This window comes from Solanum lycopersicum, chromosome 3 (genome assembly GCF_036512215.1).
Source record: "Solanum lycopersicum chromosome 3, SLM_r2.1".
Taxonomy (NCBI): domain Eukaryota; kingdom Viridiplantae; phylum Streptophyta; class Magnoliopsida; order Solanales; family Solanaceae; genus Solanum; species Solanum lycopersicum.
Window position 1 is genome coordinate 62,960,165 of NC_090802.1, and position 15,207 is coordinate 62,975,371.

General features: G+C 36.2%; 3 protein-coding genes across 6 annotated transcripts; 2 read left to right on the plus strand and 1 right to left on the minus strand.

The window, feature by feature from the left end:
* Positions 1–1,264: 1,264 nt before the first annotated feature.
* LOC104646641 (zinc finger BED domain-containing protein DAYSLEEPER-like) lies at positions 1,265–5,094 on the plus strand. Its single transcript, XM_019213104.3, has 2 exons — positions 1,265–1,530; positions 2,925–5,094. The coding sequence occupies exon 2, from the start codon at positions 2,938–2,940 to the stop codon at positions 4,969–4,971; it is 2,034 nt and encodes a 677-aa protein (XP_019068649.1). The 5' UTR covers positions 1,265–1,530; positions 2,925–2,937; the 3' UTR covers positions 4,972–5,094.
* A 159-nt stretch (positions 5,095–5,253) lies between these two features.
* Positions 5,254–9,841, plus strand: LOC101254586 (putative pentatricopeptide repeat-containing protein At3g15930). Its single transcript, XM_004236410.5, has 3 exons — positions 5,254–7,807; positions 7,893–7,973; positions 8,132–9,841. Exon 1 carries the CDS (start codon positions 5,254–5,256, stop codon positions 7,510–7,512), a length of 2,259 nt encoding a protein of 752 aa, XP_004236458.1. The 3' UTR covers positions 7,513–7,807; positions 7,893–7,973; positions 8,132–9,841.
* On the minus strand, positions 8,463–14,703 carry LOC101248001 (putative cyclic nucleotide-gated ion channel 8). Of its 4 annotated transcripts, none has more exons than XM_019213102.3 (8): positions 14,440–14,703; positions 13,507–13,643; positions 12,596–13,163; positions 11,689–11,901; positions 10,680–10,981; positions 10,077–10,188; positions 9,453–9,689; positions 8,463–9,325 (listed from the first exon to the last, which is right to left on the minus strand). In XM_019213102.3, the coding sequence occupies exons 2-8, from the start codon at positions 13,560–13,562 to the stop codon at positions 8,741–8,743; spliced, it is 2,073 nt and encodes a 690-aa protein (XP_019068647.1). In that variant the 5' UTR covers positions 13,563–13,643; positions 14,440–14,703; the 3' UTR covers positions 8,463–8,740. The 4 variants fall into 4 exon arrangements, with proteins under 4 accessions (XP_019068647.1, XP_019068648.1, XP_019068645.1 ...); XM_019213103.2 differs by having other exon boundaries at positions 12,791–13,163; positions 13,507–13,648; XM_019213100.2 differs by having other exon boundaries at positions 13,507–13,648.
* Positions 14,704–15,207: the final 504 nt, after the last annotated feature.

A 15,207-nucleotide genomic window follows, 5' to 3' on the forward strand; every position in this document is an offset into this window, starting at 1 on the left:
TAAGAAAAATACGTTAACAACTAATAAATAATAATAATATTAGAGATATAGAAAGTATTTGGATGAAAATTCGGTATTAAAAGTAATATTAATGATATTTAACTGTTAATTCAAGCAAACAATATATAATTGTAATTGTGACTAATTTTTCACTTTCAATTAATTTTTTCGTAAAATACTTGTTACTATCAAACATTTTTTAAAAAAAAAAAAAGAATCACAAATCACAAACCTATAGCAAATTGAAATTATTTTTGATCGAAATTATCGTGTATATTTCATACATATTTGTCACATAAAATTAGATAGTCTATGGACCTTGCCCATTTTATAAGTATTTTATTTTTTGATTCGATAGAATTTTTTTATTGCGAGCTCATGTGTTTTCAATTCTTTGTATAGTCTATTTTCTGAATGATCAACGATCAATTTTTTTAATGAGTGATTCATTATAAGTGTCGTAGACAATCGACTCCAAGATCACACAACCGTGCTCGAGCCTCGTACAATTAGAATATATACACAAATGACCTTCTTCGAGATGAACAATTTTTATGCGTTCAATACGATAAAGCCCAGATATCTTCATTAATTGTGTTTTGTGGATAAGGCTAAGAGTCTACTCAATGTTTTTGCGACACTTTTTCTTTCGATTGATTTGTTTGTTTTTATTAGTGTATAATACATTGTCTATGTCCTAATTTTTACGGTAATTTTTTCTCTCTCTACATCTATTACTTGCAATTAGACTTGACGTATTTATATTTTTTTGAATTTCATATCTAAACAATCAGATAAGCGAGTGAGATTCATATCTAAACAATTAAATACGTGAATGAGATTCATATCTAAACAATTAAATACGCGAATGAGATTCATATCTGAACAATTAGATACGCGAATGAGTTTCATATCTGAACAATTGAGTGAGTTTTCTACCTAAACTATTACTGAATATTTATTAAAACACACCTATGTTATTTTCATTCAAAAGTCGATCCAAGAAAAGGAAAAAAAGTACTTGCAATCACCTATTTTCTTCAAATAGCAATACTGTAAGTTAAGGTTTGTTGTTCCACAAAAAAGAACAATAAATAAAAGTAGTAACCAAAAATAGTGAAACAAATAAAATATGTAGCTGACTAGGAAAAAGAAAACGTGGGTCCCAACAAAAAATACAGGGTTCTGATTGGCTGAAACGCGGCGGGCGGCGTATACACACCAAAAAAAACAAAAACAAGAGAATATATAATGGACCTTAAAACCTCAACAAAGCTCACAATCCACTGTTCGTAGGCCTAAAACCTTGTAGCGGCAAGCGTAAAAAGGCCATTAGGGTTTTGAGCTTTGAACATCAAAAGTTCAAGGCTTTCAAGCCCACCCTGTTCTTCGTCATCGTCTTCTCCCTCCAGAAAATTTTCTTGAATTTACGATTAAAAAAGTAATCATAAACGATAAACGATAAACCCTAAACCCTGCGAGTACAAACAGAGGTTTTTGATTCAGCATTCGTTTGCGAAGTTGTTTAAAGTAAGTTTTTTGTTTAGTTTTGATTGTGGAATTAGTTAGTTTCCTCTATGTATGTGTTGTTTATCCGATTTTTATGTGTGTATAATTCGAAAGATACAAGATTTTCATGTTGTTTATTCATTCATTCCAATGTATCTTTTCTCTGCATTCCGATCGTTTTGGAGTTCACTTTTTTTATTTCTTTTTGATTCTGGGAAGCTTGTTTTGTGCTCCTGAAAAACCATGATGTAAATTGGGGGTTTCCGTTCCTTTCTGTAAAGGAGCATTCGGGGCTAGAAGACAATGAATTATGCTAGAAAAAAGAAGTATGCTTTCATCATATGATCTTGTTCTTTTTTTTTTTAAAAAAAAAATGGTGTCTTTGTGTGTGTTCTTCTTCAAGAGAAGGATCCTAATATTTTAATTTTATACTTTTCTTAGGGCTTTAGAATTGTTTTTTCTCATGTACTTAAGAGAAGTTTGTATCACGGGTATTGAGTTTTGTATCATGGGTATTGAGTACCATTGTAAGTAAGACCATGGCCACCAAGTCCATGTAAGGGTGTAATGTTGAGAATTCCTAAAGGAACTTGATATATCTGGGCACCCAAGGGTGTGGCCACAAGGTCTTAGGTTCAAATCTCAGCAGAGACATTGGGATTTTCCTCTACAACAAAGGTTCTGTTTTCCAAAGTGGGAATACTCTATATAACTCATAAATAGCGACGAAAAGCACTTCCCCCCTCCCCCCACAGAAAGAGAGAAAAACAGTTGTTTGCTACTTGTCAATCACACGATTGAGCATGCTTGTCCCTCCTCCCCTACCCGACTTCTTCTTTCTCCTTTCTTTTGGAGAGGAGGAACCTGTAGATCCAATTATAGAAATGCATCTTCAGCCTTACTTTTTAATCATCTCTGTAATTCGGCATGTTGTTGAATTTGCCTTGTAATTAACTAGCTTATTGTGTTTGGTAATAAATAATTGTTGGATAAACTTCAATGCATGACTTATCGTCCATCCTTTCATATTCAGTAATATTCATCTTATGCCTGAGAAAGACTTGTCTAAATCCTTGAAACATATTGCATCACTGCTGTGTTGGTTCATTTACATTGTTGAATTCAATACTGTTGCATTGTTTATGCGTGAGGAAAGACTTGCATATATTGAAGTATTGCTTCCTTTATTCATGTATTCTAAAACATTTGTTGTATGCCCTGAAAGGCTCTGAACTTTCTTACCTTATTTTTTTATATTATCCTTGTATAACTGGTGAGTAACTTCAATGATAATGTACCATAAAAACTCAAAGAGAAGGCGGCATTTAAGACATTTTCTAGTCGCGCAATTCGATTAATGAACTTATTTAAACTGATGATAAAGTATCTTCATAGATATTTTGTTTGCTTTGCAGGCAGGGAGTTACTATGGATACCCTAACTACTCTCAATGAGATAGCTGATTCGGAGGCACAACCGAATAAGTTTAGGCGGAAGAAGTCCATAGTTTGGGAGCATTTCACAATCGAAAGAATCGGTGCAGACTGTACCAGGGCCTGTTGTAAGAAGTGCAAGAAGTCATTTGCCTATATTAGTGGTTCAAAGTTAGCAGGCACCAGCCACCTCAAGCGGCATATCGCCTTGGGTATTTGCCCGGTGGGTCGGACGAACCAGGACAAGAATCAATTAACCTCATTTAACTCTGCTGCGCCAACTAATGGTTCTGCTGGGGCTACTGGTAAGTCAAGAAAGCGGTACAGAGCTAATCCTGGACCAACAAGTGTCCCATTTGATCAAGCCCGTTGCTACCATGATATTGCAAAAATGATAATTCAGCATGACTATCCACTTGAGATGGTGGAGCACTCGGGTTTTAATAAGTTTGTGCAAAATCTTCAGCCTTTGTTTAGTTCAGTGAGTGTTGATACCATACAAGAGCATATTTTTAACATTTACCTGGGAGAAAAGCAAAACCTTTTGAACATTATTGGTGCAATTCCTGGACGTGTTAGTCTGACACTCAATTTGAGAACTTCAGATCAAAACTTAGGTTATGTCTTCATAACAGGATACTTTGTTGACAGTGATTGGAAATTGCGGTGCCGACTTCTCAATGTTATCATGGTGCCTTTTCCTGATTCAGACGTTGCCTTCAATCATGCTGTTGCCGCATGTTTGACAGATTGGTGTTTAGAGACGAAGCTATTCACGCTAACTCTTGATCAATCTGTTGCAAATGTCAATGTCAGAAAAAACCTGGGACATCTACTATCGATCAAGGGAGTAAATATTCTCAACGGTCAGCTAATTATTGGTAGTTGTTGTGCTCGTGTTCTGAGCGATCTTGCACAGTATGCATTACATTACATGAGAGCAATTGTTGAGAAGGTCCGCCAAAGTGTTAAGTTCGTTAAAACAGCAGATGCCCATGAAGAAAAGTTTTTGGAGCTCAAGAGACAACTTCAAGTTCCCAGTGCAAAGGAGCTCATTGTGGATGACCAAACCAAATGGGATACCACATATCAAATGCTGATGACTGCGTCTGAGCTGAAAGAAGTATTTTCTTGCTTGGATACTTCTGATCCTGATTATAAGGTGACGCCTACAATGGATGAGTGGAAACAGGCCGAAATTCTCTGTGAATACCTGAAGCTTTTCTTTGATGCAGCCAACCTCTTAACTTCCCCGACGTACTCAACGGCCGATGTGTTATTTCATGAAGTGTGGAAAATCCAGCTTGACCTGATGCAGGCAGCCCGTAGCCAGGATCGTTTCATAAGAGATTTGACTAGACCATTGCAGGAGAAGTTTAATGAATACTGGAATGATTGCAACCTGGTTTTAGCAGTTGCTGTTGTTATGGATCCTAGGTTCAAGATGAAGTTAGTTGAATTCACTTTTAACAAGATCTACGGTGAAGAAGCTGAAACTTGGATCAAGATTGTCGATGAGGGAGTGCATGAAGTTTTTTGTGATTACATTGTGCAATCACTTCCTCCGCCTCCGGCTAGTTTTGTAGAAGAAGCAAATGACAATTTTGTAATAAAATCAGAATTCTCTCAGGAAGATAGTTTCCTTGCTACTAATGGTGACGCATTTCCAGATTTTGAGGTCTATCTTGACATTATTAACAATCAGCAGATGAAAACAGAGTTAGATCAGTATCTTGAAGAATCTCTGATGCCTCGCTCACAAGATTTTGATGTTTTGGGTTGGTGGAGAATTAACAGATGCAAGTACCCTACTCTCTCCAAAATGGCATCTGATATTTTATCCATCCCAGTCTGCACTGTCACTCCGGATTCTGTGTTTGACACTGTATCGCGAGATTTGGATAGACACCGAAGTTCATTGAGACCCATAACTATTGAGGCTCTCAGTTGTTCCAAGGATTGGCTTCAATATGAATCTTGGGAACCCCCATATGGAACTCCAGACGCTACAGTCAAAGTGGAGTATTAGATTTATTAGTAAAGATTTATTGGTGTAGTTGCTTCTTTATTTTCTTTCGATTACCCCTTTATAGCAAACAGTTTTGTGCACACAAAGGCGTATAGATCAATGAAATTCATATTCTTTCACAAACTTTATACATAGCAAAATTCACTTTTAACATCTCTTGCGTTGCTTTTTTAGAAAAGTAGGAAAATACATAAAAGCTAGTGATTGAAGGAAAAAAAAAACAATCTGTTTTGATTGTAAAAAATGAATAAAAATCTATTTATGTGATAGTGAAATCAGAATATGAATATGATGTTAAGCTCTCTCAGGGGACTCTCTAACTTGACATATACTTTCCATGGAAAAGGTGTCTTCTTATTAGCTTCACAATGTCCAAATCAAGTTTTCCAGCTTGCTCATCTTCATTTGTCTCCAGAAATCCATTTACCCTTGCAGAGTCTCATAGAGAAGTGCAAATCCATGGACCAACTTAGACAGATTCAGTCGGTAATAATCCAAAAAGGCCTTATTTCTGATCCTAAACTCTGCTCCAATATGATAACCTTTTGTTCTAACAATGAATCAGGTGACATGAAATATGCTCGTTCTGTGTTTGACATAATGCCTGAACGAGGAGTGTTCATTTGGAATACAATGATCAAGGGCTATTCAAGAGAAAATATTCCCCATGATGGAGTGTCAATTTACAGAGAGATGTTAAATAACAATGTAAAACCAGATAATTATACGTTTCCTTTCTTGCTCAAGGGTTTTACTCGTGAAGTATCGTTGAAATTAGGGAGAAGTGTGCATGCTCATATATGTAAATTCGGGTTTGAGTTAAATGAGTTTGTTCATCATGCTTTGATTCATGTGTACTGTTTGTGTGGGCAAGTTGATATGGCTCGTGGGGTATTTGATTTGAGTGCTAAAAGTGATATACTTATTTGGAATTCTATGATTTCGGGGTACAACAGGTCCAAGCAATTCGGAGAGTCAAGGAAACTCTTCTATGCAATGGAGGAGAAGCAATTGCAGCCTACTTCGGTAACTCTCATCTCAGTGATATCAGCTCTTTCACAGCTTAAGGATTTAGATACTGGCAACCGAGTTCATCAATATGTTAAGGACTATAAGGTACAGTCTAGTTTAGTGTTGGACAATGCTATAGTTGACCTGTATGCGAGTTCTGGAAAGATGGACGTTGCACTTGGCCTATTTCAGAGCATGAAGCATAAAGATGTTATATCATGGACCACAATTGTCAAAGGTTTCGTGTATATTGGACAAGTTGATGTGGCTCGGATATATTTTGATCAGATGCCAAAGAGGGATAATATTTCTTGGACAGCGATGATGGATGGATATGTCAAAGAAAACCGATTTAAAGATGTGTTGATGCTCTTCCGTGAAATGCAAGCAGCAAAGATACGACCAGATGAGTTCACTATGGTTAGCATCCTTACCACCTGTGCACATCTTGGGGCTCTTGAACTTGGAGAGTGGATCAAGACTTACATTGACAAGCACAAAATTTATGTTGACATACACCTCGGTAATGCTGTCATAGACATGTACTTTAAGTGTGGGAGTGTGGAGAAGGCATTGGTGATGTTTACTCAAATGCCTAGTAGGGACAAATTCACGTGGACGGCCATGATTATCGGTCTTGCATCTAATGGGCATGAGAGAGAAGCTCTAGATATGTTCTTTGAGATGCTGAGAGCTTCAGAAACACCGGATGACGTGACTTACATTGGTGTTCTTAGTGCTTGTACTCATATGGGTCTGGTAGAAGAAGGAAAAAGCTTCTTTGCTAACATGGCCTCTCAGCATGGCATTCAACCTAATGTTATACATTATGGCTGTCTGGTTGATCTTCTTGGTCGAGCAGGGCGTTTGGAGGGAGCTTATGAAGTTATAATGAGAATGCCAGTGAAACCAAATTCAATTGTTTGGGGAGCTCTTCTTGGTGCTTGCAGAATTCACAAGGATGTTCAAATGGCTGAAATTGCAGCTCAACAACTTCTTCAGCTAGAGCCTGGAAACGGGGCTGTCTATGTTCTATTGTGTAATATATATGCAGCTTGCAAAAAATGGGATAACTTGCGGGAAACAAGAAGAATAATGACAGATCGCGGGATCAAGAAGACACCAGGTTGTAGTCTGATAGAGATGCATGGAATTGTTCATGAATTCGTTGCAGGGGATCAGTCTCATCCTCAATCTAAAAGCATATATTCGAAGTTGGCTGAGTTGATTGGAGAACTAAAATTTTCCGGTTATGTTCCCGATACTTCAGAGGTTTCTCTTGACATAGGAGAAGAGGAGAAAGAGAACTCCATTAATCGACACAGTGAGAAGTTGGCGATTGCATTTGCTCTAATCAATTCTGAACCTGGATTTACTATTAGGATAGTGAAAAACCTTAGAATATGTACAGATTGCCACCATGTAGCAAAGTTAATATCAAAACGTTACAATCGAAAACTAATTATTAGAGACAGGACCAGATTCCACCATTTTGTACAAGGTTCATGCTCTTGTAAAGATTATTGGTGATCCTCTATCATTTTTGTTTTACATTTTTTCATAATTGTTTATTCTTCCCAAGAAAATGCCTTGTACTCAAATCGAGTCTGTTATACCTCCATTGTATTTGTCCCTCCAAAAACAGACATCAGCCAGCCATTGTGTCATGGCTGTATACAGGCAGCCTTGTCACTGCGGCAAGCTCATCCCTCTTCATTGGCACCACCCTTCTCCAGGCGAGACCCATATTTATAGTCCTTTCTAGTTGCAGATGGTTCTTTTTCTTGTATAGCAGAGAGTGCCATTCGCTTCACCCTGGGAGAAGGTAATGCATCTGTCATATGCTCTTTGGTCTTTCAAGTTTCTTATAAATTTAATGGTTGCTAAGAAGCTATTATTCTTTGAGTCAGACTAAGGAAGAACTATTGAGAGAACTAGGACTTCAGGGGAAGAAAGGAAGTTCAGTTGAATTTCTCAGAAGAGGCTACGAGGTCACCTCCTTAGTTTACTACTTTAATAGTCTGAATTATATCTGTGATTAGCCCCATTATTCAAATGACATATAATTTGAAGAAATATGAAATAGATCAGTCAACTTCTCCTATTGAATCATTTCTCATTAGACTAATACCTTGTTCCCTTACTGCAGACACCAACTTGGTTCGAAGAAGATTTGATTTAGAAGCATCTTCTGCATGGCGTAGTTAAGCAGTAGAACTGAGCTACAAGAAAAAGTTGGTTACAGAAAGAAGAGGATGGCGGTGGAAGCTTACAGATACATACCCCCGTGGTGGAGAAATTAGGTACGGAATAACCCAACTCGTTGAATCAACAATATTCTTTAATATAATGCTTCCCCAGCCTTATAAGAGAAAAAGTTCCAGTCATCAGCTATCCACAAAATAGTTTCAGATCCAGTCAAATAACACATATCAAAGCAGTTAGAAAAAGAAAATATACAAGTAAAGAAGACATAGCAATTGCCTTTTCCATAGGGAACACGTTCCCGTTGGACAAGAAAATAATATAATTTAGTTGTGTTAACTGTTTCTTTACAAAATTGAGATACTTTGAATACACAAAACTAAATCTCTTACAGCAATCCCAAAACAATTCTCTAATATTTAAAATTCAAACACTCGAAACAAAAAATGTCATCTTGACTTAGTCTGGATTATGGACACTAAAGCCAGTCCCAAAACCTCTAGAACTTGAGCTCTAATGCCTGTGAACTCGAAACAGCAAAAATGTGAAGAGACTAATATGGTCTCTCCAGAGATTTGTGCAGCATTGGAGTAAACTCAGTTTCTCCATCATCGTTCTCATTAAATCCGTCCTCTTCCATTTCCTCAATTTGACGAAGTTCTGCAATTTTCCTCCTTGTATGCCGGCGCCATGCAGCTTGTATGAAGCTGGCAGCCCAGGTTCTCCATTGCTGCGAGTAAAACCTAAAAGTGTGCTGTACCTGTCGACTCTGCAACCGCCTGAACTGTGATGTAATGTACTTCACTTCTTCTGCCTCTAAGGCAAATGCCTCTACTTCTGTCAAAGCCTTGACTGTCCTAGTTGATGGCGGCAAGTTAGACCCGGATTTTGGATCCAATGCCCATGTTAGCAGCTCCTCACCACAGAAGTCATTTTCTTTCAAGATACCTCTGTTGAAGAATCCACTTCTCCCTCCATCAGTTGTTACACTTTCTAGGCGACCACGGATTATAAACATCATTTCACCAACTGGATCTCCTTCTCTAACTATATATGTTCTTTCGGTGCATAAACTTGGTTTCAATCTCTCACATATGGCGTCAAGCATTCTCTCATCCATGTTCTCAAACAAGGGCACCTGCAAAATGTATCATTCACAATATTTTTACATCAAATTTCACATCAAGGTTTCGAACATATAAAAAGTACTTTACATCATGCCCAACAATGTGAACTTGAGCTATCAACAAGATAAGAGTACTTACCCTTCTAACCAAATTCAGACAGAGATGCCGCTTAATATCTCTCCTAAGATCTTTGGGCAGATTTTGCACCAAACTCTCTTCATCTACTCCTCGAGTTTCCAACCATTTGTACTGATCGTAACGTCGAACTCTCTCCCTTAGCTCAGGAGGAAGTACTCTGTGATGCATCCACTGCTCTGAGTCACGCCTTTTGACCCTCATCTCCTCAAGTCGTACTGTTAGAGACTGAAGATAGGTCTGTAGGGTACACAAAGCCAAAGTATAAGCACAATTATAATGTATGAACTTAAATACTTCTCTAACCTAACAAGCACTACCTGTACTTGTTAAAGAATTTACATGTTCCTGGAGCTTAATATATACAAGCATTTCCTTAATCAAGCAATCAATAGGTTGTGATAAATCATTTCTTCCATTTGTTTAGCAAGTAACACGCTCAATTATGAGAGCCCTCCATTTTTATTGTTTGAACCAGTCTGAATTAGAAAAAATATGGGAGGGAAAATACCAAATTTTATCTTATATACTATTCTGCATCATCTTCTACAGAATCTGGCAACATTAACCTTAAGAAAAAAGTTGCCAAAAAAGAAAACGTAAAGAGGGCGTCTTTAATCTACTCACCTGCATGTTTCCAATGAGAAGAGCAAATAGTAAGAGTCCAGAAATGGCCAATATTATTGAAAAGAGATTTTCCTTCGTATAGGTACTGGTCTCAAGCCCCTGACCAAGTGTGCTGTAAAAAATGAAATTTAAACAAGTTAAAGGTCACAAAGGCATTATCCAAAGGGTGATTTTCTGACTCTCGTGAACACCCCCATCAGAACAGGGAAAATCACGATTCCAAGAGCATCAATAAAACCCTGTTCTAGGACAAATCAAAAGCTACCTCAATAAAGGAAAGCAACAGAACATCATTTCGTCATGAATTATAGACAGCGGACTTCCTCATAAACCTCTTGCTTTCTAACCATACTATTGCCACTCAATGGAGTAGTAAACTAAGAAAACAAACTTTGATGACACCTCGATAGCTTTCAAATTTTTACCTTTTGTTGAACTAAAAGTGGACAGTTAGTTTGTGTTTCAATGTGGAGTAACATAATTTTCACACAGAAATCGGGAAGATCTTTGAGGCAGACAAATATTATTAACCAAAGACAGAGTGTAAAAAAGGAGGGAAAATGGAACAATATGATTAGGTGCATCATATAGCTGAAGTTTTACCTCAAATTCTGCAAGCCCCACCACAAACAGAAACAATATTTGATCACGAAATCTTCAGTGTCAAGAACATTAGTTGTTACAGCTCTTGCATATATTCCATATGAAAATTTCTCCTCCTCAGCACATTTTTCATCAAGAACACTCTTGCCAATGTTTTGCCATTCTGTCAAATTGAAGTTTCCTTCACGTGAACAATACAGATAAGATAATTTATCTTTGCACTGGTCATTTTCGGTACATGCTTCATTCCAACATGTATCTTTGCGTTCGACAGCTAACAGGTACCATATGGCCCCAAATATCTACATATCACAAACAACAGACTTTAAGCATTTCTGGTTTCTGGCCTTCTGATCATGTTTGAGACTCGTTGATTATTTAACCGGAGTTACCTTAGCTTCTCTTATTACCATAAATAATCAAATGCCAATAACTGATGAAATTCTAGCTAACAGCTCAGATTATAAAACAAAGATGCTGAAAGGAAAAGGAAATAAAAAAATCCAGTCTACCCATTGAAGTGGGGGAATAGGTAAGAGTGATGTACTACTCATGGTCATTGAGGAGATGAAAAGATTGCCGTGCAGTGGCCCAAATGATGTCCTATAACAAATACTATCTGTACGAGACAGAAAGCTATTTAAACTATGAAATCTAGAAAAGGGAAGGGTGTATTGTGAATGATCATTTTTTAGATACCATATACAATTGTCGCTGAATTTTCATATTCTAGGCAAGGGACCATAAAAGAGCAGAGTGGAAAATCAACTACCACTAAATGGTCTTTTAATAAGAATTTTGACTAAAATCTAAGCTTCACTAAATATTAATGGGTTCCTTTAGAATTTGTTAGCAGGATGTTTCATCTTGCTACTATAACGTTCTTACCGTATGTAACGACTGGTCATTTTATGTCAAAACCTTATCGGACAAATATGAAGAGAAATTTGCGAAAGCACAAAAGAGTACTATTAAATGCATTAATGAACAAACTTGAAAAGTTACTTACATGACTAGCTAGAACAAACCACAACAGATAATATGCAGCACCAGCCCAAGCAGTTTCTGCAAACACCCCTGCAGTCTTTTTCAAATCCGAACTTAATGGAATAAACCGCAAAAATCTAGGAATATATTGAATGAGGATGATGTACGATAATAATGTCTTTGTAATCAATACATCCGAACCTCTTGATCCACCAAGATATCTCCATATCACAATCTGAAGAAGAAAATGGACTAGAAGGCATAAATCAAACAAATACCACTTTTGTAGAAAGAAACAATCGTAAAATTATAGTTGAAGCTTTCATTAAGAGATCAAGATGTTTCTTTTTTCTTAATTTTAATTAGATAAAAAATAACAATGGGAAATGGTCTTATGTGATTTTAGAAAGAGGGCATTAGCATTCAAACGAAGAAACAAAAGGTGCATGGAGAAGAATAGATATTATCTGTCTACTGTGACTGCCAGTACTTATATGCATGTCCCCCTCTAAACTTTCTATTTGTGTGTGTCTCTATTGCTGGAATAAAAGGTGCATAGGGAAAAATAGGTATTATGTATATACTGCTGTAACAATTGCTAAAATAATTTCTATGCATATTTGCCTCACTATCTGCATGTGTGTGTAAGCCTGTCACTGTATGTATATAGCAAAACCTGGTGCACTGTGGGATCCGGGGAAGGGCCGTACCACAAGGGTCTATTATACGCAACTTTATCCTGCATTTTTGCAAGAGGTTGTTTCCACAGCTCGAACCCGTGACCTTTTGGTCACATGGTAGCAATTTTACTATAGTTATGCCAAGGCTCCCCTTAAAGAGAGCTCCAAAGAGAAAACTGTTTACCCAAATGGTTGCTGAATGTTGAATAAGCACATGAGTTGTTACATAGTCAGAGGTATAGTAGGAACCTGCGGTGCAGGAAGAATGGAAAAGAAATCCACTACAAAGTAACGGCTGAGGTATCTGGTTGCTATTTGCTTGGGATCTATTACAAGTTCACCTCGCCCAAAAACACGGGAAGATGGAGCAATAAAAGCTGTTCGAAATTGGAGAACCATGCGGATAAGGTAAAAGAGATCAACTGCTGTCCGCATCCAACTTACTATCTTTGCTAAACTTTCATCTATGTGGAGACACTTCCCTTCATCCTTAAAAACAGGAAGGTAGAGAAATAGAGGATCAATGGATACTGCCAAAATACATGATATGACCAATAGCCTATTCCAGAACAGGAGAGACTTGTCTTGAGGATCAAATATCCTTTTATCTGAAACTCTCAAATCTTCTGGAAAAACTGCTCGGGTAACGCCAGATTTCAGTGTTCTACCAAATGTCACTAGTCCCTCAGATCCTCTTTTTACACCCAGTTTTATTGACTTGGATGGGTTGGTTGCATGACCCTCTATATTAAATCCATACTTTGTCCTTCCAGCCATATCAGACTTAAACGATATGTCAGAGTTTGCGTCCTCTAACCTGCAAGAAACAAGGAAATCTTTTTCTGACTTACAATAGACAACTAGTTCATTTCAGGAATTTAATCAGGGGTGTAGAGGCTGTCTCAAAACCATATGACTATAAAACAATTGAAGTGATAATACTACATCCATTAATTACTTTAACATTCTTCAAAGTATCAGTATCCAATATGTGTTTTAAAGACAAGAAAACACATATAGAATACACTAGCTGCCTAGTGCAGCAATTTACAGCACTGAAAGTGAAAAGTCGAAGCAACTTGGGTTAAAAACCCTCATCTACATTATTGGACTGAACAGAGATGAAATATGTGAATGTCACAGAGATTTTGAAAGCATACCTTACAAACTTTTCTTTTTGTCCTCCAATAATCTGCGACTTGTAATTACCAAACATTGTATAAAATCTCTTGCATAGAGAGTGAAGGAGTTCATCAAAACATCAGGCATATGGCCACATCAAATACGTAAGTTTTGACTGCACTTTAATTTGATACAAAACAAGGTGTCAGTAGATTCAGGTGGAGGATTCAGAATTTTCATTAAGGAGGTTCAACTACAAAAGAAATAAATGTACGACGAAACCAAGAGAATTTATCTAATGTAGATACTCTTTATCTTATCAATATAGTGTAGTTTTCCGTCAAATAGGGTGTGACTGAACCCCTTGCCTCTACCTGGCTCCGTCCCTTAGTAGAATACCGTTAACAACAACTAAATAACCATCCATAACAGACCAATTCCAATAGTTCCAACACAAATTCTTACGTCTTTCTTTCATCCTCTCTGTCTATAGCCTATGTCAATTGGTTTTTATGTTGATGAATTGCATTTCGTTAATAAAAAACAAAACAAAAAATAAAATGAAACACAACACCTATAAATTTCAGAATTTCGTTTTTTTTTTCCTTTCGGAATCCACTATTTTCCATTTCCTCAACAACCAAAAAAAAAATGTGAACAGGAAGAAACAGATATATAGCTATAGCTAGATGATTAATGACACTGAGAAAAGAAAGTCTCAAAATTCGTTATGCATGCATGCATACGTAACAAGAAAAAACAAACAATTTAATAAAACAGTACAATTTCTTATAATTATATCTTCTTTTAAACAATTGTCCGACTAAAAAATTTGTGTTTGTGTATGAAAAGTAGAAAAATAAAATTATTTAAATTTCCCCCTCTCAAATAGAAACAAGATCATCATCACCAAATTCAAGCCAAAAAATTTAAAAAATTTGGAGGGAGAAGGGTAAAATAATGGAACTTACTTGAAAGTTGACGATTTTAATTTACAAAATGAATAAAAAAAATGCAGGAGAATATTTAGAAAAGAAGTTTTTTTTTTTTTTTTTTTGGAGGTTGGAAGAAAAGTGAAAAGGAGAAAGAGAGGAAGGGAATAAAAAAGGGAAGAAATGAAAAGGAATTTTTGTTATAACGAATTATTTTAAACAACGTTCCGCTTTCTTCTTGAAATTAAGGCCGGAAAATTTTTGGACTCGACTCCTCTCCATTACATTTTTCCTCCATTTCAACGAAATTTAGAAGGAAAAAAAATCCCTTTATTAATTAATAAATATGAAAGAAAAAAAATAATTTGAAACACTACACATGGTCAAACCCCAATTGACACATTTGATGCCACTCATGTTCTGTGTCTTAGATTTTTCTTATGAGAGGATAAAACATTTATCACAATTAAATTTTTTTTTATCTTCTAGAGTAAAGAATTTAAATCAACCATAATTATTGGAGTTTTGAAAATAAGATTTAGAGGGTGGTTGGATTAACTTAAAAATTGGTTAAATCTATTTTTTTAAGTCGGTTTTTATTTTGGAAAGTGTTTAATAAATATAAAAATAACTTCAAAGGTCAAAAAAATGACTTAAAATAAGTTAGAAAATATTTGATAAGATGAAAACAACTTAAAATAAGTTAAAAAATCAAAAGTAAGCCTTCTCTACTGATTTTTTTTTTACTTAAAAGTCATTTAAGTTTGAATTTTTATTATAATTTACATAAATTTCATAGTTTTAAAT

What these genes read in the sequence shown, in the direction of transcription:
- LOC104646641 (XM_019213104.3), top strand. Translation starts at nt 2,938, where the DNA reads ATGGATACCCTAACTACTCTCAATGAGATAGCTGATTCGGAGGCACAA.
- LOC101254586 (XM_004236410.5), top strand. Translation starts at nt 5,254, where the DNA reads ATGAATATGATGTTAAGCTCTCTCAGGGGACTCTCTAACTTGACATAT.
- LOC101248001 (XM_019213102.3), bottom strand. Translation starts at nt 13,562, where the DNA reads ATGTTTGGTAATTACAAGTCGCAGATTATTGGAGGACAAAAAGAAAAG. An exon ending in GGTTTGTTCTAGCTAGTCAT is followed by an intron (nt 10,982 to 11,688) that starts GTAAGTAACTTT and finishes TGTGATATGTAG; the next exon opens with ATATTTGGGGCCATATGGTA. An exon ending in TTCTCATTGGAAACATGCAG is followed by an intron (nt 9,690 to 10,076) that starts GTGAGTAGATTA and finishes TGTACCCTACAG; the next exon opens with ACCTATCTTCAGTCTCTAAC.